The following is a 21,277-nucleotide window of genomic DNA, read 5'->3' as shown; positions in this document are numbered from 1 at the left end:
TCAATATCTCAAGGTCAGTATTCCGAGTATCGTGATTCTCCAAGGCAATGAAGAAAATAATACATTGATTGATGCCATAAAAGAGCCTAAAGCAAGTACTCCTAGCTGTGTGTTTTTGGTTTCGACTAAAAGCGTACCACATCACCCGTGATAGTCACAACCTGGAATAAATAGGCTACCTTCTGCATCAGAATAGCTTGCTCTACCTGGATCACCTATATCCCTCAGTATTTGGCAAAACTGTCGACAACTACTCCGAGCAGTCATCACCAACAGTTTTTCGCCGACCATTTGGCGCCCATCTGGATCTTTCTGGCCTCGTTGACTTTTGCGTCCTCCTCCTGAGCCCTAGCATCCATCTGATCCAGCATCCTTTTCCTCTCATGCATTGATTTCATCTGTGGCGACGTAGCCTTGAACGGCTGGAGGGGTGGGACAGTTCCCAGCACGAGATCCGACGATGTGGGCAACTTGGCCTTGCTGTCTGGCGAGGCGCCGAGACGAGCAATTGAGTCGATAGGACAGTCTACAGATTTTGCTGTTTTCTCGTCACTGCTCTGCCCTTGATGGGCAAGAAATAGCCTCACTCGCTCCAAGAGCTGGGGATCGGCCTGCAGCTTTAAGCTAATATCCGTAACGTCGCTTTTCTCTTGCTGCTACAACTCATTGAAATAGGTTAGCTTTCGACCCTTTTGCAGTCAATCTTTACGTTTCGAAATACTTGGGCATGCATACAGAACTAACAACGGGGTTTGGTACTGCTTTTACCGCGGCAGCCGACTTCTGGGCGGCCATCAAAGCAGGTTCAGATGGGAATGCTGTCCTTTTCTCCGTTACAACAAAAACATTTGGGCTGGCGCCATCCAGTGTAGCATGTGCGACAGATGCAGTCAAAGGGAGTGCAGATGGCGTTGTATAAACGACAGGCGCGGGCGAGGTCTATCTTTGGACAAGCAGTATGTTAGTCAAAATTCCAAAGGCAGTATAAGCTGTGTATATAGGAGAAAAGATCTTACGCTAGCATTCGGACCTAGGGCACAATCAGCCCAAGCTTGACCAAGGTTCATGACCGTGCTGTTTCCGTTGCGGATCATGAGAAACTGAAGTTCAGCCATTCTCGTGATAAAGGTTTTGGCCTTGTTCATGGCTTCGAACCCGGCGGCTGCAGACTTTGTGTAATTGCTTGAGTCAAAAACATTTTCGCAAATGGCCGTGGACAAGTACTGCAGGGGACGCCAGTACAGATTATCGCGAAAGTTGTTGCGTTGAATTCCTACTGGGAGAGAGTTTCTGGGCCAATACTCCGTGAGTTGACCGAAAATCTCAGAGCGAAGGCGTCCAAAATCCTTTTTGGCTGCGTCGGTATGTTGCTGTATGTCCCAATTCCAGTTGCGACAGGTTTCTCCCTGGGGTTGAGGCAAGTCAAGGTAGAGTAAAGTTGCATCAGCCACAAAGTTCATTGAACAACGCCACTCTATTAGAGTAAACGTCTCCCGGACTCGATCCTCCTGCGGGTTCAGGGACTGGAGCAGCGTTAGTAGCGTGCTGCGGGATTCTTTGTTGCCAGGCTGGTCCCAATCGCCGGGGCAAGATCGAAGCTCCTGTTGGGCCAGGAATTGGATGTGGCACAGCTGAGACTCCTTCGAGCCTCCAAATGCGCCCTTTAAAAACGGATAGCCGTTACCTGAATTGCCGACAGTTTGACTGGGGTTTGCAGGCGTTTTGAGATCTTTCCACCTGTGCTGCTAGCCAACAAGTGAGAATGGTCCCTTTCGGCCGAGAAATGTCTGCCACTGATCATTTTCTGGGAAGGACATCTCACCCACGGCGACGCCTTCCTCTGGAGTCCGATTAATGAGGCTATCGTGGATAGCATTGTAAAGTGGAGCAAAAAGCTCTTTTCCAGTTACGTTGGCTGCTTCAACAACCGATCCTTCGAACTGAGTAAGGCTGAGAAGAGCTTTGATTATTGCCTCTGTGAATGCCCCGCCGCAGGACTGGGCAAGCATCGTCTCCATTTCTTCGGGAGAGGTGAGTTCCGGCTTGATTTGACCCAGAAAAGGATGCATCTTCCATCCTGTTGAGAACAACGATGGTGTCATAAGCGTGATTGGAACGCCGTACATCTTGGATAGATCATCAAACCAAGAGCTCTTTCTCAGGTAGCTGCTACATCCATCTAGACTGAGACAGATGTTGAGCTCGGGAGTCATCTCCCCAGAGACCACTACAATTAGGCATCCATCCTGACTGTGATTATGCGTGACCAACTGTGTTAGTAAGCTTTAAAGCCCCCAGCAAGGTAATATGCAAGACTCACGCTGCGGCAGACTCGGCCTGCTTATGAAGCTCCTCAACAAAGGCCTTGAGCAGGAAGGCGGTATCGGACGATACTCGGATTCGAGAAAGAATGGCTTCACGCTTGTCGTCACTGACATGATCTGTGCCATAAGTGAAATTATGCGTCTTTATGGCGTCTTGCGGCTCAAAAAGAGAATACCACGCTTGGTGGTCGGGACTTCCCAGTCCATGGAAGACCATCTTCCACTTTAGGAATTCGGTGAAAAAGAACCCCATCTTTTGAGGACTAGCAAACTGAAGCGGAGTCGTCGAAAGTCCCACGATGTGAGGTGGTTTTACTATGTCTGGTGGCGCGTGGGTGACGAAGCTAAGCATGCTTGCCATGTTGCGCATGCCTAGCGACGCCATCTTGTGCGATCTTGAATCCTTGGTCTACTTTTGGTAAAGATAGATGTTAGACAGCTCGGGTCAAAGCCGTGGACTGTGTCTAAAAATCCAGATTGGTGTGACCGAATGCTGTGAATGGCGGCAGGGGAGAAGTGACAGTGACGGGAGATTGACTGGTAGCTAGGTGGGAATGTAGAAGTAAGAAAGAAGATGACAGGATTTACCGTGCACTTGAATGCTTCGTCTAGGCTCAGCGAGAGTGGAAGAATGAACAGAGGAAATGCTCGTAGGCTGATAAGGTAAGTCGACCTCGAGGCATACCCGGCAGGGTGAGGACTGGGGAGGAAGAGTGTGATGAAACAAAAGTGATCAAGTGGGGGGATTTTTCTTCTGATGGGGGATTAATCCCAGCAGGTAAACATGAAATCTGATGATATGGAAGATCAGAAAGGGCTGGCAGAACGAGGTGGACTTGGAAAGAAGGGACCGTCCGGTGACGTTGCTCGTAAGCCAACGGAGGAACCCTCCTGCAGGCACCTGCTGTTTCTGGAAATGAACACGCTAATGTCAGTGCTTTGCTCCGCTTCATCGATCCGGACTTCCTCCGGTCTCGGCGTAATAAGTTTACATTAGGTACCTACACAACCATCTCCGATTTCTGGGGCATTCGTAGTGTGCCGCGGGTATAGCCAGCATCCAACTTTTCTTGCTATATATACAAGCGAAGCCATCAGATAGTTACTTGGCTCGCATGTAGTAGAGCCACGCTCAAATCTCATATGGAGGCAGCAACAAAGACACGTAGAATTGAAGAGCACTAGGATATCAGGAGCTGTGCCAAGGATATAAGAAATCGTAGGTAGGTATGGTAGCAATGTCATGCACATACTAGTTCTAAGCACCATCTACGAGGATCGTGCAGAAAGGATGCAATGCATTCCATTGTTAAGTTCATGAAAAACAATCCAAAACCATATCCAAAAACCAGATTCATAATGACCACGCCCCATATAGAAACTATATATAAAACAGGCCGGTAAGTCGTCAGCTAATGCGACGGAATCCAAAATAAGCAGAACAGCACTGGAAAGAAAGTGTAAAGAGCCAGGCATTAGGAAGATATCAAGCCAGTGCTCCCATAGGATCCCACAGCGGAAGCTCAACTGGCTTCTGCTTGAGCACATCCTTGACCTCCTTCGAGAGGACTTGGACATCGACGACTGCCTGGTACACAAACTCGTCCATCCACAAATCCTTCATAACAAACCAACCCTTTTCACCGGCGGCCTCGCCCCAGCTGTTCTGGACACGCCACCTGACGGTCTTGCCAGTCTTTTCATCGATGTGTACCGCCGTGAGAACCATTGCGTGGGTCATTGCGCTCTCGCCCGTCCGCAACCTATCGGCCTTGGACATTCCGAGCACCCCAACGTTGAAACCGAGCTCATAGTCGATCAGGTCAAGATCCATCACTCCGAGGGCCGTGTTGCTGAATTTGCCGACGTCGCAGCCGAAAAAGACTGGCTGACCGGCCTTGAGCATGGCTACGCATGCCGACTTGAGTTTTTCCATGGCTACGTTGATGTAAGTAATGCCACGGCCCCCCACGACATTGCCGAGTCGGTCCACGGTCAGCAACCTCATGTAGTCGTTGCGGGGGTCGTTCACCAGCGACACCATGTTCGTGATGGTCGAGTGCGTCACGCGGAACTCGGCACTATAGATGTCCTTGGCGAACTCAAGCGGCGTGGTCTGAACCTCGCGGGCCTTGCCGTTCTTGTCTGCAAAGGTCCACGTGAACTTTTCCGTAGCCGAGGGTGGAGGGCCGAGTGTGAGTGTCAGCACCGTGTAAATGTCCTTAACCATCTTGACCTTGGTGTGCGAGAGCTGCTCGGCGGTCGTTTTGGGAGAGCGCATCATCTTGCGGAGGATCAGGGCATCCTCACGCAGCTTGCTAAATACAATGCTATTGATCGTTGAGGACGCGGTTGCGTTGAAGGTGTCGGGATAAAGAACCTGAGGTACCAGCCCGTACTTGTTCACCAGGTTTACGACCATATCCCACTGTCCTCCATCGCTCAGGGGAGCTTGAACCAGAGTTTGTACCAGACGGGAGTCGAGATCCATGTCTGCCGTATCTAACACCTGTTCGAGGAAATAGTTGCTCTTCTCCAGCTTGTCCCAGAAGAAGAGGTAGTTCTGTGACAACTCGAAAGCATCAAGCTTGTACTTTTGCATAATTGCCACACGGAAGACGTTCGTGGATGCAAAGAGCCAACATCTTCCGGAGCTCCTCTGGTTCGTTATAGGGCCACCCTCAAACGGAACCTTGAGGTTGAAGACATGGAGGTCATTGCTTGTGAGTCTCCGGTTCATCAGCAGCTCCTTAGGCTGGTATGCAGACAGTGCAGTAAGGGCGAGTCTAAAACACAGGTATGCATATTCATCAGCTAATCGTGGTTGCTTGGCATAGGTTCTCGGTGCCTTTGGGTCGGTGACGGGCTGCTCAAGTCTGCTGCGGGTACGTACCTATTCTTTGGATCAGCAAGAATTGAACTCTGCCAGTCTGCCATCTGGGAAATAGGCAAATCCTCCGCATCTCGGGCGAGCTGAGGGCCGCCGCCTATTTGTTTCTCGTCAATATGTACGTAATCATCGTCAGAGTTGAGCAGGTCGTGGTCGTGGTGAGGTCGGCGAGCTAGCGCCTTCTCGCGGTGCTGCTCGACAGGTAGCTTTGATTGTTCAACACCCATGATGGACAGAGCTCAGTGCAGCTATAAAGAAGAGCTCTTGGCTACTATAATCCTTAGCTACTATGATGAAGAAGACGGGGTAAAAGACAAAAGACAGACAACAGCAGCCAGCGAGCACAATTGAGGGAGGATGTTATTGTCTGGCAGTCGAAGTGGCAAGAAAGCCATGCGAGACAACGTCTGGTCTCAACTATCTTGGATTGGTGGAAGCGGCAGTGTTTCGGAGCTTATCAAGGTGCGCAAAGGAAGGAGCTTCCCCGCATCAAGCAACACACGTGAACCTCCATTCCAAGTTGCTTTAGTGTGGATCACCTGGCAATCAGGTGAGGTCAAAAAAGGATGGCGTGGTACTAGGGACTATACAAATAAATGTATTGGCCGATATCGCCTTCCATGTGCATGCACAAGGTCTAGGATGTGCGTTGTCTAGAATCGCTCTAGCACATAGTTATCATGAGCATCAAGGGTCAAGGCAGACATTTCGTATATCATCAACCGTTTATTAACACAACGCTACCTATCAATTTGATATCTAGATAAACTTTGGTCCAAACTCAAGGCATAGAGTATCCAGAGAAGTAGCGTCCGACATCCTACAAGTATTAAGCCAGCAAAGCAAAAGACATCTATCTAGGTTTAGAGCTAGAGAGTGCATCTACAGCCTGCTGCCGTGGAGGACAGCCATGTCGCAGACAAGCTCACGGCCGTTGTCGCTGACGACGAGGGCACGGACGCTGCCACGGCCAGACTCGAAAGCGCGCTGGAGGCGCTCGTAGAGGTTGGACTGCTCGCTGACGGGCAGGTTCTGCTTGACATCACCGGTCTCGGTCATGGCGACGACTAAAGCGGGTCGGTTAGAAGCTGCGTCTGTATCAAAATGATTGAGCCAAGTGGCGGATTGAAACTTACTGTGACCAGCCTGCATGTCAAGGACGCGGTACTGCTTGAACACGGGGCCGCACATGGTCTGGACGACAACGCTGGGCGAGGGGGTCGAGATGGAGGATGACTCCTCACGGAGCTCCTTGGTGAAGAGGTCGACACCAAGGTAGCGGTGCTGGCCGGTGGCAGCCGAGGTCGAGATGCGGATGACCTGGCAAGGCCTGCCCTGGAGCAGGAGAATGTCGCCCAGGCGGATGTGGTGGCAGGGGATAGAGACAGTGTTGGGAGCGTAGTCGCCACCGCGCGAGCGGGGGCCACGGGAGCTGCCGCGCGAGACTCGGCTCTCCGAGATCTCGATGGTCTCACGGTCTGGGTGGACAATACGGTCAGCCATCTTGTGGAACTTATCACGGACGGAGTGGCGGTGGTGGTGGTCTGGGGGAGAAGTGAAGGAACGGTGTTAGAGGGAAGGGCAATTGGATAAAGAGACAAGATAAAAGAAAACAGGATAGAGATAAGCTTACCGTCTTCGTAGTAACCCATTTTGGTGGTGGTGGTGGTGTTGTTGTTGTTGTTGGACTTGCGGGTACGGGGGATCTCTACGGTCTCCTCGATGTGAACGTCCTGGCGGAAAACTGGACGCTTGTGCTGGTGGTGATGGTGGTGGTGGTGGTGCTTGTGCTCGGCTTGGTCGACGGTGGTCCTGGTGTTGGTCTCCTCTTTGTACTGGGGCTGGCAACGGGCACGGTACTCGCGCTCGATGTTGTCAATGGCAGAGATGTTAGGGCGGTGGGTGCGGTCGATCTCGACGCGAGTGTCCTGGAAGGTAGCAGGGGAGGGTCTAAATAAATAGGGCGGATACGAGATTAGATTACTGGTTGCCAAGGCCAAGGTGCAGGAGCAAAAGCAATGGCTCAAGAGAGGGGGTGTTTATCTTTATGAAACAACGTACCTGTGCTGAGGGTATGCGTAGATGCGCTCCTCGTGGCGGTGCTCCTCGTGACGGTAACCGGGACGGCGGTAATCCTCTTCACGGCTGATACGGATCTGCTCTTCGTGACGATGCTCCTCGTGACGAACGGGACGATCGGCAGCGTTGACAGTGATATTTGACGAAGAGTAATGACCTTCCCGTCCGGGCTTCTGGGGGATCTTGATCTCTACTTCCTCGTGGGTGTGCTGGGTGGTGGTGGTAGCCGCAGCCGGCTTGTCTTGGTCGGCCTCCCGGTATGAACTCGGGAAGATGCTGAAAGGAACCGGGACTCTGGCTTCAAAATCCAGGGTGACGACTTTTCAGACGCAAGAGTCGCCTTCCTCTCAACCTTTCCACAGAAAGGAAGACAAGAAGATTACTCTGGCTTCTTTTCTGAAAAGAAGTCGGGGTAACAGAAGGGGAGAAGAAACGCGTATGTATGCGTCTTCTTCTACAACTTTGTCTTCTTTGAAAGGAGGGATGGGAATGTGAAGTTTGGTTTTGGAGCAGATGGAGATGTCGAAGGAAGAGAAAAACTCAGGGGGCGGTCTGAGCTGTGGGCTTGCTATTTGTGCACGCCAGTTGTTTGCGTGGCAGATGAGAGAGCAGGGGTTTTTGTTTACTTGAGTGGAGTTGTTGATGTCCTTTAATTGGATCTGCCACCCATCCATCACATACAACCCTGTTTGCTCCCGTCACCGCCGGGCTCTCAAGTGCCCAACTACTAAGGACCTAGCGCTTGACCATCCAAGGTGCATTCTGTGCCAAGTGCCAGGTAGCCACCAGGCAACCGGAGGCGGTCGGTATCCAGCTCGCGTCGATTATCCAGGTAAGACCCTCATCGAAACGAGGTTGGGGCGCCAATTGAACGGAAACGATGCTCCAATTGGCCCACACCGGCAGCTCTGCAGCCCAGTACCCGCCATCTCCAACCCACCAATGCTCAGCTACTCTGTTTCGACACTGAAGATCTGTGTAGCCGTAAGTTTGAGCCATTGGCAAGACCTATGCAGCCAATTGACAAGCCGACGAACCCAATTGAAGACTCTGACGGCCGACGAAAAGAATGATACACATCTCAAGACCACCAAGACCTCGTATGAGCCTTTTTTTTGCCCTCGGAGGACGGGGCAAGCAAATTCGCGTTGCGGGTTACTTGGCTCGAGCTCAGCCAGCTGTGTATGAGTGGGGCGAGTCAATTGCTTCTTCTACTACCTTGTCACCACGACAACCCTCCTCGCCAAGGTCCGGGTAACTTGCTGCTTCAGATCCAATGCCTTTCACCCGCTTTTGTATGGGGGAGTCTGAGCCGCGGCGAACCATGAACACGAATGCCGATTTTCGATTTTCGAAAGCTTGTGAAATTCACCTTGACATGTCTCTGGGGCCTGCGCCGGGCTGTCCCGCAATTTGCATTCCTAGAGGATACTAGTGTCGACTTGCTATAAGAATTTGACATCGCCGGCGAGCTTAGTTGACAGGTGGATTGCGTCAAAAATGAAGTCTGTGTTGCTGCTGTGGCGTTTATTTGTTTTGCTAGGCTGCAGGTGGCAGATTTTGCTGGCAGGCTCGTTCAGGCCTAGCCTTTCTTGGTCTGGTCTGCAACGGGGAAATCGACGATTGTCCCTGGCTATCTCCTAATCCCCTTTTCCCTGGGCGGGACCCTGGGATGTGCAACTCGCAGTGTTGCACGGAGCATGTTCAGGCAAGTCAGGGCAGGCAAATGAATTTTATTTACGAAGTAAGTTTTGTTTTTCTTTTCTTTTTTCTCAATAGTTCAACTTGCAGCTGGAGACGAAAAGAATGGGGATTTTAATTACAATATAGATTGCGTCGGGTCTTTTTTAATGTCACTTAGTTCAACATGTGTATGGACCAGCTAGAACTAGGTAGGCTTCGATGGAACGAACTACTTTGTCGGCAATACAACGGTACGATGAACAGAATTCCTATGAACTCGCCACTGTGGCTGATTAATAAGAAAGCGCCCCACTAGCACCAAGCTCTGCTCTTGCCAGCAGTTGAGGCTGGTTGCTTGATGTCGTCAGTGCCAGATGCGGCGCGATTATGACCCATCATGACTCCCCGCATGGATAGTAATTATTGTAGGCAGTACGTTACAACGTATTCCATAGCCATCGCCAGTGCGATACCAAATGTTATTCCTCCATTGCCGCAGTACTTTTAAATTCATTTGCCAAAAAGAAGCATTTGTATTAGAAAAATGAAGCAAAGATTTTCTTCCGTTGATTGCAAGGCATGTTGTCTTCTCTTGGTCCTCAGTTCCTCATCCCACTGCGCCGGCCTCAGCGGAGAAGAAAAGCTAACCCCGCGATTGGCACAGGCCATATCACAAGAGCTACACGCTCAACTTCCCGGTCTGCGACTGAGCAATATTTACGATCTCTCTTCCAAAATCCTCCTGCTCAAATTTGCAAAGCCAGACCAAAAAGCGCAACTGATTATCGACTCGGGCTTTCGTTGCCACTTGACAGACTTTGCGCGGACCACCGCAGTATGCTTACCCGGGCACCCAAGAGGCCAACCACCGGAGACATCCCGAAGATAACCATGCAGCTAACCGTCTCGTCTTATTTTATAGCCAGCTCCATCCCCCTTCGTCGCCAGGCTAAGGAAGTTTCTCAAGACCCGCCGTCTTACATCCGTTTCCCAGATCGGTACCGATAGAATTATTGAGTTTCAGTTCAGCGACGGTCAATATCGCCTATTTCTGGAGTTCTTTGCCGGCGGCAATGTCATACTCACGGATAACGAACTGAAGATCTTAGCCATCCTGCGCAACGTCAAGGAAGGAGAGGGCCAAGAACCCCAGCGCATCGGCCTTAGCTACTCCCTCGACAACAGACAAAACTACGGCGGCGTTCCCGAGTTCACTAAGCAACGTCTCCGTGATGCCCTCACCAAGACGGCCGAGAAGGCAGCTAATACATCCGGTGCCACAAGAAAAGCACGAAAGTCTGGCGCTGACCTGAGGAGGGGTCTTGCGTCTACAATCACAGAGCTTCCGCCAATAGTTGTGGACCATGCCTTCCGGTCCAGCAATTTTGACGCGCAGGCACAAGCCGCCGACATACTACAAAACGATGATACTTTTGACGCCCTGTTCGAAGCGCTTGAGGAGGCGCGGAAGACTTTGGCTGGCATTACGAGCGCTGCTCAGATCACAGGTTACATCGTAGCTAAGACCAGAGACGGGGCCGCCAGTGTTCAAAACGAAGACCGGGTTTCAGAAGGGGCCCTTGTGAAGCCATTTGTTCCTGGATCGAGCAAGGACTTGTTATACGAGGACTTTCAACCGTTTTTGCCCAAACAGTTCTCCAGTGATCCTACCAATGTCATCCTTGAGTTTGAAGGGTTCAACAAGACTGTCGACGAGTTCTATTCATCCCTCGAAGGTCAAAAGCTTGAGTCCAGATTGACAGAAAGGGAAGAAGCCGCCAAGAAGAAGTTGGATGCCGCGCGAGAGGAGCAGGCAAAGCGTATAGAGGGGCTGGAAGAAAGCCAACTGCTCAATTTCCGCAAGGCTGCAGCAATCGAGGCTAACGTGGAGAGGGTTCAGGAGGCCATGGACGCTGTCATTGGCCTCCTTGAAAATGGTATGGATTGGGTCGACATCAACAAGCTGGTTGAGAGGGAGCAGAAGCGTAACAACCCAGTTGCCGCCATCATCGAGCTACCCATGGACCTTGCCAATAACACTATCACTTTGCGCATCGGTGAAGAGGAGGAGGATGATTCCAAGGATGATGTCGACGCGGGCTACGAGACGGACTCGACCGTGTCTGACGATGACGACGAGGCCGACGCGAAATCACAACAGCCTTCGAAGCGAGAGCTGGAGGTGGATATCAAACTCAATTTGTCGCCCTGGAGTAACGCGGGAGAGTACTACGACCAAAAGCGCAGTGCAGCTGAAAAACGAGAGAAGACTATTGCGCAATCTTCCCTTGCTCTCAAGAGTGCCACGCAAAAGATCACTCGAGAACTACAGAAAGGGCTGAAACAAGAAAAGCCAGTCATACAGCCAATTCGACACCAGGTGTGGTTCGAGAAGTATCTGTGGTTTGTATCTTCGGATGGATACCTGGTCTTGGGTGGTCGGGATGCTCAGCAAAACGAGATGATTTATCGCCGACACCTCGGTCGCGGTGACGTTTATGTTCATGCAGACTTGAAAGGCGCCCCTAGTGTAATCATCAAGAACAACCCGAGGACTCCCGAGGCTCCCATACCACCATCAACATTATCACAGGCTGGCCAATTAACTGTATGCGCCTCGAATGCATGGGATGGAAAGGCCGCAATGGGGGCGTACTGGGTCAATGCCGATCAAGTCTCTAAAGCTGCCCCAACTGGTGAATTTTTACCCGCGGGCAGTTTCATGATCAAGGGAAAGAAAAACGAGCTGCCTCCGGCCACCCTTGTTATCGGATTCGGCCTTCTCTTCAGGATCAGCGAGGAGAGCAAGGCTAAGCATGCCAAACAGCATCGTGTGTATGATCCAGTCGAAACTGACCCTGCCTCAGCTGAGGCGTCCAGCACGAAGCCTCTCGAGGATGACATGCCAATGCAAACAGCCGACCAAGAGTCAGGAAGTGATGACGAGGGCGCTGAGGCAGACGATGACGCAAACTTTACCAGGGCCAATCCTCTCCAATCTAGAGACGGTGGAGATGGCGGTGATTCTGACAACGAAGGCGAGGACGCCGTAGTACCCACAGATACCATGGCAAGGCTAGATGTCACTGAGGGCGGTGCAGAGACACCCGGATCCACAGATGATACCGGAGCGAAGCTGAACGGCAACGGGAAATCAGAGAGTATTGAGGAAGAAACCGGAGAGCAAGACAGTAATCATACTGACACAGCTACTCCTGCCTTGTCTACCACTGGAACTTCAACTCCTCAGCAAAAGAAAGGCCAACCGAAACGAGGTCAGCGTGCAAAGGCCAAAAAGATAGCACAGAAATACAAAGACCAGACTGAGGAGGATCGCATCGCAGCCGAGACTCTCTTGGGTGCCACTGCAGGCAGGCTGAAGCGTGAGGCTGAGGCCAAGGCCAAGGCGGAAGAGGCAGCGGCTCTGGAGGCTGCAAGAGAACGACGCCGAGAGCAACACAGGCGACAGCAGAAGGAAGCTGCCAAGCACGAAGAGGCACGCGCAAAGCAAATGATGGGCGAAGACGACGGTGATATATTGGGTGGCTCATTTGACTTTGGTGCCTTGGAGACCTTGGTCGGCACCCCGTTGCCTGGCGATGAGATCCTCGAGGCCATCCCCATCTGTGCGCCGTACGCGGCTATGGGCAAGATCAAGTACAAGGTCAAGCTTCAGCCCGGCGCGCAGAAGAAAGGAAAGGTAAGAAACATGGCTTCCGAATTGCGATGTACCTCACTGCTTCGATACTAACGTGATTTGGCATTTTCTAGGCTATCAAGGAGATTCTCGAAGCGTGGAAAAATGTATCAACCAAGAAGGGTGTCATGGACGAGCAAGCAGCTGATACTGAGCGCATGTGGCCATGCGAAATAGCTCTCATCAAAAGCCTGAAGCCTGAGGAAGCCATGAACTGCGTTTTTGCTGGCAAGGTCAAGATCATGATGACTGGCGGTGCCAGTGGAGGTGGTGGCGGCGGTGGGGATAGGGGCGGAAAGGGATCCAAGAAGCGATAGGCATAGGGTGGTTATACCATTGTTTTATATTGCATGATCTCCTTATATTTTTGGGGCCTGTTCTGGGAGACGTCATCAGCACATGCATTATATACGCGGTCAATTTGCTCCAAGTAGTCAACACAATGGTTCCCATACATGACCAAGGCAATGCTTGCGTGCCAACATTTTATACATGTCGTTGGCATCCGTCGGAATGAACAAGAATGGTGCAATTTTACGTAATTTTCTTCCAGCTTTAACCCAGCAACAAAGCTCTGCGTCGTGTTGTGACCTTGGCTTTCGGCAGAATGGGCTCCTTGCGTAGCACTTTCTCACTTTCATTTCATTTCAGACTTCAGCTTGCCTACTGCCTGGGCTTCTGGATTCTTCTTCACCGTCCCAATGGCCTACCATTTCTCTGACCCGTTCGATTTATCTCTCTTTGGTCTGTTCTCGGCCTGAAGCCCACATGCACGTTTGCAAATTCATCGATTCATCGTCAAGTCACTCTAGGGCACCCATAACTGCGATTTTCTACCTTCTTACTCTCTGCGAATATCGCGAATCTCTGCTACGGTCACACTTCTCAATCTACCACTTTGCCTACTATGCCTCCCGTCCAGGAAGACCATAGGCATCACATGTCGTATGTGCCAGCCTTGGAAGGCGAAAACAACTTGGACGAGTGGAAGAGAAATGTCATACGGTAAAGTCAAATCCATACCATCCGCACAGATCCTGTACATGGTTGTACGAGATGGAACTGACGGTAGCTGAATCTCAGGGCCCTCACTTCTAGAGGACTGATTCACGTCCTCGAGGGTGTCCAACACGACCAAGAGAGCAGTCAGGATGAGGTGGAATGCAGCAGCTCCTCGGCACCCGAGGTCTCGGTCGAGATTTGTACCGTGAGCTCTTTTGATGCAAATGACTACTTTGAAGTTTCCCGACCGCTATCGTTCGGAACGACTTCTGACACGGAGTGTTATGTTTGCACCAACGATCATCCCAGCCAGTCACACACGAACAGCAACGTCGATGCCGCCAGCGACATGTCGGCTAGGCAAGAGAAGCAGCGCAGCATGGAGCGCAGCGAGGCCGTCTTGCTCATGTCGCAGTCGTTGGTGGGTGTGCACGAGTGGTTGGTCCTCCACGGCTTCGACGCGAGCGAGGAGAACCCGGCGCGATACTTTCAGGCCGTCCAGGACGTCTTTACACAACTGTCCACCTGGACCGAGGATAGTACAAAGGAAGAGCTTATGAAGATCCAGCCGGATCCCTTCAAGCCGATCGAGGCTTATCAGCAGCGTCTTTCTTTTCTGCGTAACCGCTATCTCAGAGCCGGGGGTTTCTGGTCACGGTAGGTTGTCATTTATATCCCTTTAAGACATTTCCGGCAATGAGCCATTTTTATTGCATTTCTTGGTGTGCTGACAGCAAGACAAAATCTACTTTTTGTTCGGTACTCTGTATCAGTGACGATCGCGAGCGTGAAGTCTTGTGGTGGGCCATCGAGGGCATCAAAGCCTGGAGCACGACGCTACATGCAAGGCTCACCCGGGACATGATGGAGGCACCTGGCAGTGGTCAGAGGTTGACCTGGCCCCGGCTGATGCAGCAGCTCGCCTTCATCCATGAGTGCGACAGGTACGATTATATCCTCGGGCCTGAAGCCACGGATGGCCAGTCCAGGATCATGATCAAAAAATGCTACCGCTAGCGGAGGTTGATACTTTAGACTTCTGATGAAGCCTACAGTGTGTTATTTCCGCTGGCATACGGACGGGGCATTATTTGAGCGGTGCGGTGTTATTTTAAAAAGGGGATATACTGAGAGGAATATATATTGGTGCTGGCATCATGGCACTCAACGAATGCAAATGACCGTCAGTATCAAGTCTTGATATAGCGCATTTTGACTCTACGAAGGGACAGCGGAGGATCTGTGGCCAATTTTGATGCCTCTTGCGATTAGTTTTGATAGTCATGGCTAGCCTGGTAGAAGGAAGAGACTACTCGGTTCTCTCCGCAATACCAATCCCTGCGGGAATATCATTGATACCTGCTTTATTATGTTCTCTAAAAAGAAAAAAAAATCTGACACAGATTTCCCGCAAATTAGGTATTCGTCTGTGCCATCGGAAGAGTGTTCAGTATACCACGGAGCATGTTCGTACCTTGAATAACAAGACTGCTCACTATTGTACATATACTGTTCCACAACAAACGAGTCTTCACAAGAATATTGGTGGTTCAGTTGCTCGATTAAAGCCCTCCATCAGCCTTGGGGCATTGTGAGTGGTAAGGAAGCTATACTACCAATAGTAGCAATGGGGTATATTATAGATATACACCTATCTATCAAAATTTTCTGGCATCAACTACTGCTATAAAAAGACAATGAATAGAGCAAAGCCAACACTCGCTCTCGTATACTTCGTACTAAACTAAAGTAATAATCAGACGATCCTTCACTCAAGCAGATTGTTTTTTTGGAGTACACAAACTCATATCATCGTCACAATAACTAATATGTCGGCACCCGCCGTTCCTTCCTGTGGACAAGATGCCCCCCCACAAAACATCCGGCACCCCTTCCGAGCAAGCAAGCACACAGAAACCAGATAGTATCATTAATCCGTAATCATCGCCACCTGTGCTGGCCAGACTTTTCCAACCACCGACGGAAATGACTTTTGCACATCCGAGAAAAACGCCACCTGCCGGTAGCCTGCTTATAGTCCTTTCGAACCTCTACCCAATAAGCAGCCTGGGCTCCGCCAACGTCGCACCCGACAAACTTGTATTTTGACCTACGAAGTAGCACTATGCAGCAAAATAAAAAGTTTTGCAACGGGGGAAAGTTGCGCGATTGGCTGCTGGTCGGTCAAGAAGCACAACCAGGAAACTACGGTCCGCAATTGCCTCCCCTCCCTCGGGGATGATTTGTTCAGATCCGACATGGAGGAATCACACTCGTCACACTTATTTTTCGTACCACGTCAGATCTCTGTGCGGCCATGGGACGGCACACGATTCTACCTATGGTCATGGACCTAGGTACCTACGTACCTTGGTTACCCAGCCAAGGTAGACAATTATAAAGCTTGTGCGAGTGCGAGGTACTAAATAGTACTAATCTACGGATATATACACAAGGAGGCACAGGGGGGAAATACATACATCATACCTCGAACTAGATAGTTCTAGTTCTAGTCTCGCATATTTGTCAGGTACATCACACACTACTTTACTCGTGTGGCACGCCCCCCCAATTGCTTTCTTGTGATGTTGCGGGTGCCTCATAGTGTTGTGGAACCTAGGTACTCACGATAACATCGAACACAAGAATAAAAATAAATAACGACAAGATTTGTGTTGCGTCACTGGCAAAAAAAGCTAGACCGAAGGTGGCAAGACCCCAAGAGTTGCCAGGCGTGTTCAATTCTTCTTCGGCTGTACTACACACGTACCAACAAGCTCAACTCTTTTTGTGTTTCCATCAGAGGTGGTGTAGGAGAGGCTACGGCATGATGCATGCTGACAGAAATTGGATTGTTAATAATGATATAATTACTTGTATCTGTTGGTAGGCCAGGTCCTTGGATGATTTCCCGAGATTTACACCACACAGCTCACACTCCCATTTACATTACACGCTTGTACGGGTCGCCGACTACTAAACGTCATGTCATGTCATCCTCGCGGAAGCTCCCTAGCTCGTCATCCCAATTCTGGAAAAAGAGCCCAGCCAAAGTAACCCATTATCGAATCAGCATCGACCCGGGGCGGTCAAGCGAGCGAGCCATTTGCCCGAGACTGCAGAAATTCTTTTTTTGCATCTATCGAATAAGATGAGCACCCTTTTTTTTTCTCGTTTCAATATATATGCGTGTGTGTGTGTGTTCAGCCAGCCACATTTCTTCTGTGTGGGTGTGCCTGTGCCTTGGCTATGGACTAGCTCCTTTTTCTCACTCCCTCTTTTCGCCAGTACTATACAAGTTTTTTGCTACAGCAGGATCCAACAAAACATGGAATTTATTCTCCGGCTGCCAAATCCAGGAGCGAATGGCACATCGGTGAACCGTACAGGCTGCAACCACCATGCACCAGTCAGGACTAACCTGGGCTCGCCTATCTGTCGCGTATAAATTTTTTTCTCCACGGCCAATCCGCGACGGTGAATTATTCAGGAGAAAAAAAAAAAAAAAAAAAAGGAAGAAAGAAACCCTATACCAAGACGCGACAAGTTACGCGAAGTATGTGATGTCGCGACGCGACTGTATCAAAGTTCAGCATACATACGACGTAATAAAAACCCCAACCGCAATTATAACAAAAAAAAAGTCTAATATGACGCGATGCTACCGTTGGAGTGGGTGGGGTTTCCATATTGTTCACTTAATTATGGATTTACGTAGTACTGTAAGAGATGGACTATTTGATCCGGAAACAGAAAGAAAACCCACCAAAAGACACAAGGGAAGAGGAAAAAAAAAAGATTGCAAGGACCCCAGGCCCTCGACGGGGATATCAACTCGTGGTAGCCTTGCTGTTTGTTGGGCACTTGGAAAAGTCTGGCCCTACTTGGCTGTTTTGGTGCTGACTGCCCACACACCCACCCAACCCCCTTGCGGGAAGCGAGGAAAAAGGGCCTCCAAGGGGTCCTCCTTGACCTTGTGCCTGTCTTGTCTGATCTACTCTTAGCTTTAGCTCGCCGGCGGATGCAGGTTTGACTGCCGGACGGCGACGAAAAACGATGAGAACTGCGATGATGCATGAGCTCCGCGGTAAAACAAACGAAAAAAATGTACTGTACAGCCTCAACTGGCCGTTAAAAGAACATAGTTCTATTATGTGTTCAAACCTGCGTGCGTCAAGATTTCCAGCTCCAAGATAAAAGAAAAAGCAAGACTATTTTTATTATGTTTTATTTCTATTTACGAATAAATTCTTGCGGGGCTTTCTTCTTTTCCTATTTTCTTTTTTATTACCCCATTACGCACTACACGCTTTAGCGCTCCGGATGCGTAGATATTCCCGGCGGTGTAAGAAGACGCAGAACCGAGAGACATGTAAATAAGAATAAAAAATAATAGAAAATAAAAAGTAAAAAATATGGCGGCAGGCTGCAGCAGCAGTACATGTTCCAGACCGAGTAGAGAAGGTAACTCTGTAGAGGAGAGGGGGAACCGGAAAGTGGATTCCGGTAAAGTGAGGAGGAGTGTGAACCCACGCGAGACTGAGGTGTTTTGCACGAGCCAAGCAAACACACCACGCCAGACATCACACGGACGTTCTTTTTTTTCTCTAACAAGAAAAAATAAAAGTGACTGCTCGCACGCACAATCCTCTTCACTAGTCTATTTGATGCGTGAGGAAGGAGGAGGCTGGAAATAAAATAAATCGATGACGGAGATAGGGATCGGAGACAAGAAAAAAAAAGGTGGCAAGCAAATCAGGGCAAAGACATGCGGATAGGGAGAAACAAATGACCCTGGATATTGAAAGAATTAAAGCAAGAAGCAAACAAAACAAACAAAGGGGCAGGGGGCTCCCGGAGACAACCGCCCCAACGCTTGCCACCCAAGACAAGATACGCAAACAGAAATTTGCAGATATGGTCGATTTTCCTCTCTCATCATTCATGGCCTCGTTGGCGGTGAGGATCGAAATGTCGCGATTGGACAGCCACGCAGTAATCTACCTATTGACAAAAAAAAACATGCCCTGCATTGTCCCACCCCCGTGTGGCTTCGTGATCATGCAGGAGGCAAGGAGGAAAGCATATCTACACGGGGGTAACAACCGCGCTTGACGGGCAAACACTGCCACAAAAAAAAAAAAAAAAAAAAAAAACTGCCAAGCGCTGTCTTGCCAACTCATACCACATAGCCCACTGGCGTTTGGCGGTCAAAGCAGCAAAACGAGGCTTTTGTTTTGGTCTTTCTCATCACAGTGATTGATCCACTGGATATCACCTTACGAGAAACCGCTTTTCGCCCCGGGTAGACAACAAACCGTGTCAAAGAGCCGAGTAATAGGAGGCAGGCAAAGGCTTGCCGCGCGGGACGGGGCTTCAGCTTCAGCTTCAAGTGATTAATGGGCGGGTCAGCCATACATAGTCCGTTCGAGGCTGAATAACCAATCGAAACAAAGATCGCCAATCCTCATCCAGCCCCTTGGCTCATGGCTCGTGTTGCAAGGTGTGGTCGAGTGTGGGGGGGGGGGGGGGGGGGTTTGGCTGCTTGGGGCAGAAGGGCAATCAGTTAGTTGTACGGATAGGCACACAAAGCATTTGATACTCCGTAGTCAATGAACCCAAAATAGAGGGGGACTGATCACGCACGCTTTCACCCGCTCAACTAACATAGGTACTTATAACAGGTTGATTAAAACAGTCCGATTAGACGTTGGACTGGACGTGGTCCTTGTCAAAACCCCGCCAAAAAACAAAAAAAAAAAATAGGGCGCCGGGACAAAAATAAGGTGAATGAATTTACAGGGCATCGGATTTGTCAAGGCGTCTCTGCAAACAGACGCCAGAACATGTACGGTAGGCAGAGCGTTGCAGCAGGCAGGCTTCTTCTCCAAAGATGTTCTAGAACTGGAAGAGCTATAATAAGTATTGTTGAACAACAGGGACTTCAAAGACAAGGAGTGCCTGTGAGCTCCGTAAGGCTGATGATCTTGGTGGTGCGCGCGCGCGGTTGATTCTGGGGCGAGCAGGGAAGCCCGCGGGAATTCCCTGTAGTCCTCTCAACAACGGCAACCATCCACACCAAGTCTTCCGGGGAACCCGTGGAAGGGGGACCGCGATCACTTTTTTCATCTATTGACTTTTTGCAGGGGAACACGATCACTTTTTTTTTCTTTTTTCTTTCTTTTTTCTATCTATTGACTTTTTGCGACGAGTTAGCTGGTCCCCCTTCTTGTTTGAAGGTGGTATAAAAATATGAGGATCGCCACAATGCAATACAAAGTATATTTGTAATTGGCAAGTCGTAATTATATGACCACTCGTCAATCTTTAACATTATGGGCAAAGCAAACAAGTCATGATTGTCAAAGGGACGCGTCAAGCCGTTTTGTTTGTTACCCGGCAGTAATATCTGCCGTGGCGGTCCACGATTCATGGTCATGCTGGCATAAGTCGTGGTGATTGCTGCTTGAAACAGGGGCGCAATATTAGTATTGCGGTACTGTATAGTAGAATGAGTACTATTGGGAGACTATGACAAGCTTGCCGAGTAATAGCAGAGAAGAAAAAGGGAAAAGAACAAAAAAGACAGTGGTTGGGATCCAGTTTGGGGAAACCATGCTGCGCGCAAGGGGGGCCATGAATACTACTACCCAAAGAGTTTGGGGGCCTACCCCCTGACTGGTCCATACTCCATAAAGGTTGGCTAGGTTTCGGAGAGATGGGGTGCCTTGTCATTGCTTTCGGAGGCGTCGGTCGTATTGTGTTGAAGAATAGGTTTGATGTGATTCGGTGGTGACATGAATGAAGCGTACAACTCCGTACTCCGTACAGAGACTTGATTTACCTACAAGGCATGATAGAAGCCGACGGATTAACACTAATTCGGGCGGTTTAAGTAAGAGGATGGATGATAGGTACTTGAGAGCAGGATGTAACCAAAAAAGACTTTGACACTTGTATGAGTGAGAAGACAAAAAAAAAAAAGAGACAACCGTCAGAAATCTCGTCACACCGCACTACCCAACACCGGTCAAGGTCCGAAGCACACACCGGTACAGTACCGCAGGTACTGGTATTCTCTTTCGCCTGCGTGTTACACACGCAGCGCGTGGTGCAAATCCGTCTGATAATGCAGACGGAAACTTTGTACCGTAGGGGGAGCTCCTAAGATCAAAAAACGCGAATGATTGGGCAGCAACCAAGTTGGTGTTGTGCGTGTGGGTGGGGGGGTGTGTGGTTGTGGATCCATACGCGTCGAACTTTCCATCGACCAAAAGGCCTGTTTCCTATTAAGGCATATTTTACGTGAATGGGTCCGCGGCAAAAAGAATAATTGGTACGTACCTTGCACATTGCTACGGCGTCCTGCACGGAGTGAAAAGCCCGAAAGAGTTCTTTGAAAAAGGCTGGTGAGAGAAAAGAGGAGGGGGAAGTATCCTCCCAACAAAGTTTAGATCGTGGAACTGATACCACGTCGGCTACCGAAAAAGTCTCTCAGGGGCATCAGCATCTCCTTTTCGTAAGTGGAAGGGAATGAAGATCTGTGGACGACTTTCCCAAATGGCGTGACTTTGCTGGGCCTTTCATTTCGAGATGCATCTA

General features: G+C 49.9%; 7 protein-coding genes across 7 annotated transcripts; 2 read left to right on the top strand and 5 right to left on the bottom strand.

The window, feature by feature from the left end:
• Window positions 1-266: 266 nt before the first annotated feature.
• MGG_02694 (uncharacterized protein) lies at window positions 267-2,709 on the bottom strand (the record flags this gene model as incomplete). Its single annotated transcript, XM_003721023.1, has 5 exons — window positions 267-656; window positions 736-939; window positions 1,017-1,684; window positions 1,823-2,250; window positions 2,321-2,709. The coding sequence occupies 5 exons, from the start codon at window positions 2,707-2,709 to the stop codon at window positions 267-269; spliced, it is 2,079 nt and encodes a 692-aa protein (XP_003721071.1).
• Window positions 2,710-3,474: 765 nt separating this feature from the next.
• On the bottom strand, window positions 3,475-5,747 carry MGG_02695 (cysteine proteinase 1). Its single transcript, XM_003721022.1, has 2 exons — window positions 5,218-5,747; window positions 3,475-5,110 (listed from the first exon to the last, which is right to left on the bottom strand). Exons 1-2 carry the CDS (start codon window positions 5,439-5,441, stop codon window positions 3,811-3,813), a joined length of 1,524 nt encoding a protein of 507 aa, XP_003721070.1. The 5' UTR covers window positions 5,442-5,747; the 3' UTR covers window positions 3,475-3,810.
• A 176-nt stretch (window positions 5,748-5,923) lies between these two features.
• On the bottom strand, window positions 5,924-7,967 carry MGG_02696 (woronin body major protein; the record flags this gene model as incomplete). Its single annotated transcript, XM_003721021.1, has 5 exons — window positions 5,924-6,281; window positions 6,351-6,692; window positions 6,848-7,164; window positions 7,276-7,591; window positions 7,874-7,967. 5 exons carry the CDS (start codon window positions 7,965-7,967, stop codon window positions 6,097-6,099), a joined length of 1,254 nt encoding a protein of 417 aa, XP_003721069.1. The 3' UTR covers window positions 5,924-6,096.
• A 1,433-nt stretch (window positions 7,968-9,400) lies between these two features.
• Window positions 9,401-13,160, top strand: MGG_02697 (serologically defined colon cancer antigen 1). Its single transcript, XM_003721020.1, has 4 exons — window positions 9,401-9,553; window positions 9,641-9,811; window positions 9,899-12,676; window positions 12,748-13,160. The coding sequence occupies exons 1-4, from the start codon at window positions 9,521-9,523 to the stop codon at window positions 12,988-12,990; spliced, it is 3,225 nt and encodes a 1,074-aa protein (XP_003721068.1). The 5' UTR covers window positions 9,401-9,520; the 3' UTR covers window positions 12,991-13,160.
• A 58-nt stretch (window positions 13,161-13,218) lies between these two features.
• Window positions 13,219-15,087, top strand: MGG_02698 (uncharacterized protein). Its single transcript, XM_003721019.1, has 3 exons — window positions 13,219-13,678; window positions 13,757-14,332; window positions 14,449-15,087. The coding sequence occupies exons 1-3, from the start codon at window positions 13,581-13,583 to the stop codon at window positions 14,690-14,692; spliced, it is 918 nt and encodes a 305-aa protein (XP_003721067.1). The 5' UTR covers window positions 13,219-13,580; the 3' UTR covers window positions 14,693-15,087.
• A 529-nt stretch (window positions 15,088-15,616) lies between these two features.
• On the bottom strand, window positions 15,617-16,511 carry MGG_17992 (uncharacterized protein; the record flags this gene model as incomplete). The annotated part of the gene is made up of 4 exons (XM_003721018.1): window positions 15,617-15,798; window positions 16,045-16,097; window positions 16,156-16,178; window positions 16,446-16,511. The coding sequence occupies 4 exons, from the start codon at window positions 16,509-16,511 to the stop codon at window positions 15,617-15,619; spliced, it is 324 nt and encodes a 107-aa protein (XP_003721066.1).
• A 3,867-nt stretch (window positions 16,512-20,378) lies between these two features.
• MGG_17991 (uncharacterized protein) lies at window positions 20,379-21,028 on the bottom strand (the record flags this gene model as incomplete). The annotated part of the gene is made up of 2 exons (XM_003721017.1): window positions 20,379-20,519; window positions 21,020-21,028. The coding sequence occupies 2 exons, from the start codon at window positions 21,026-21,028 to the stop codon at window positions 20,379-20,381; spliced, it is 150 nt and encodes a 49-aa protein (XP_003721065.1).
• Between the last annotated feature and the right edge of the window lie 249 nt (window positions 21,029-21,277).

Source organism: Pyricularia oryzae, chromosome 7 (assembly GCF_000002495.2).
Source record: "Pyricularia oryzae 70-15 chromosome 7, whole genome shotgun sequence".
Taxonomy (NCBI): Eukaryota; Fungi; Ascomycota; class Sordariomycetes; order Magnaporthales; family Pyriculariaceae; genus Pyricularia; species Pyricularia oryzae.
The sequence above is the reverse complement of the archived record's forward strand: the minus strand, read 5'-3'. Positions and strand labels throughout refer to the sequence as shown.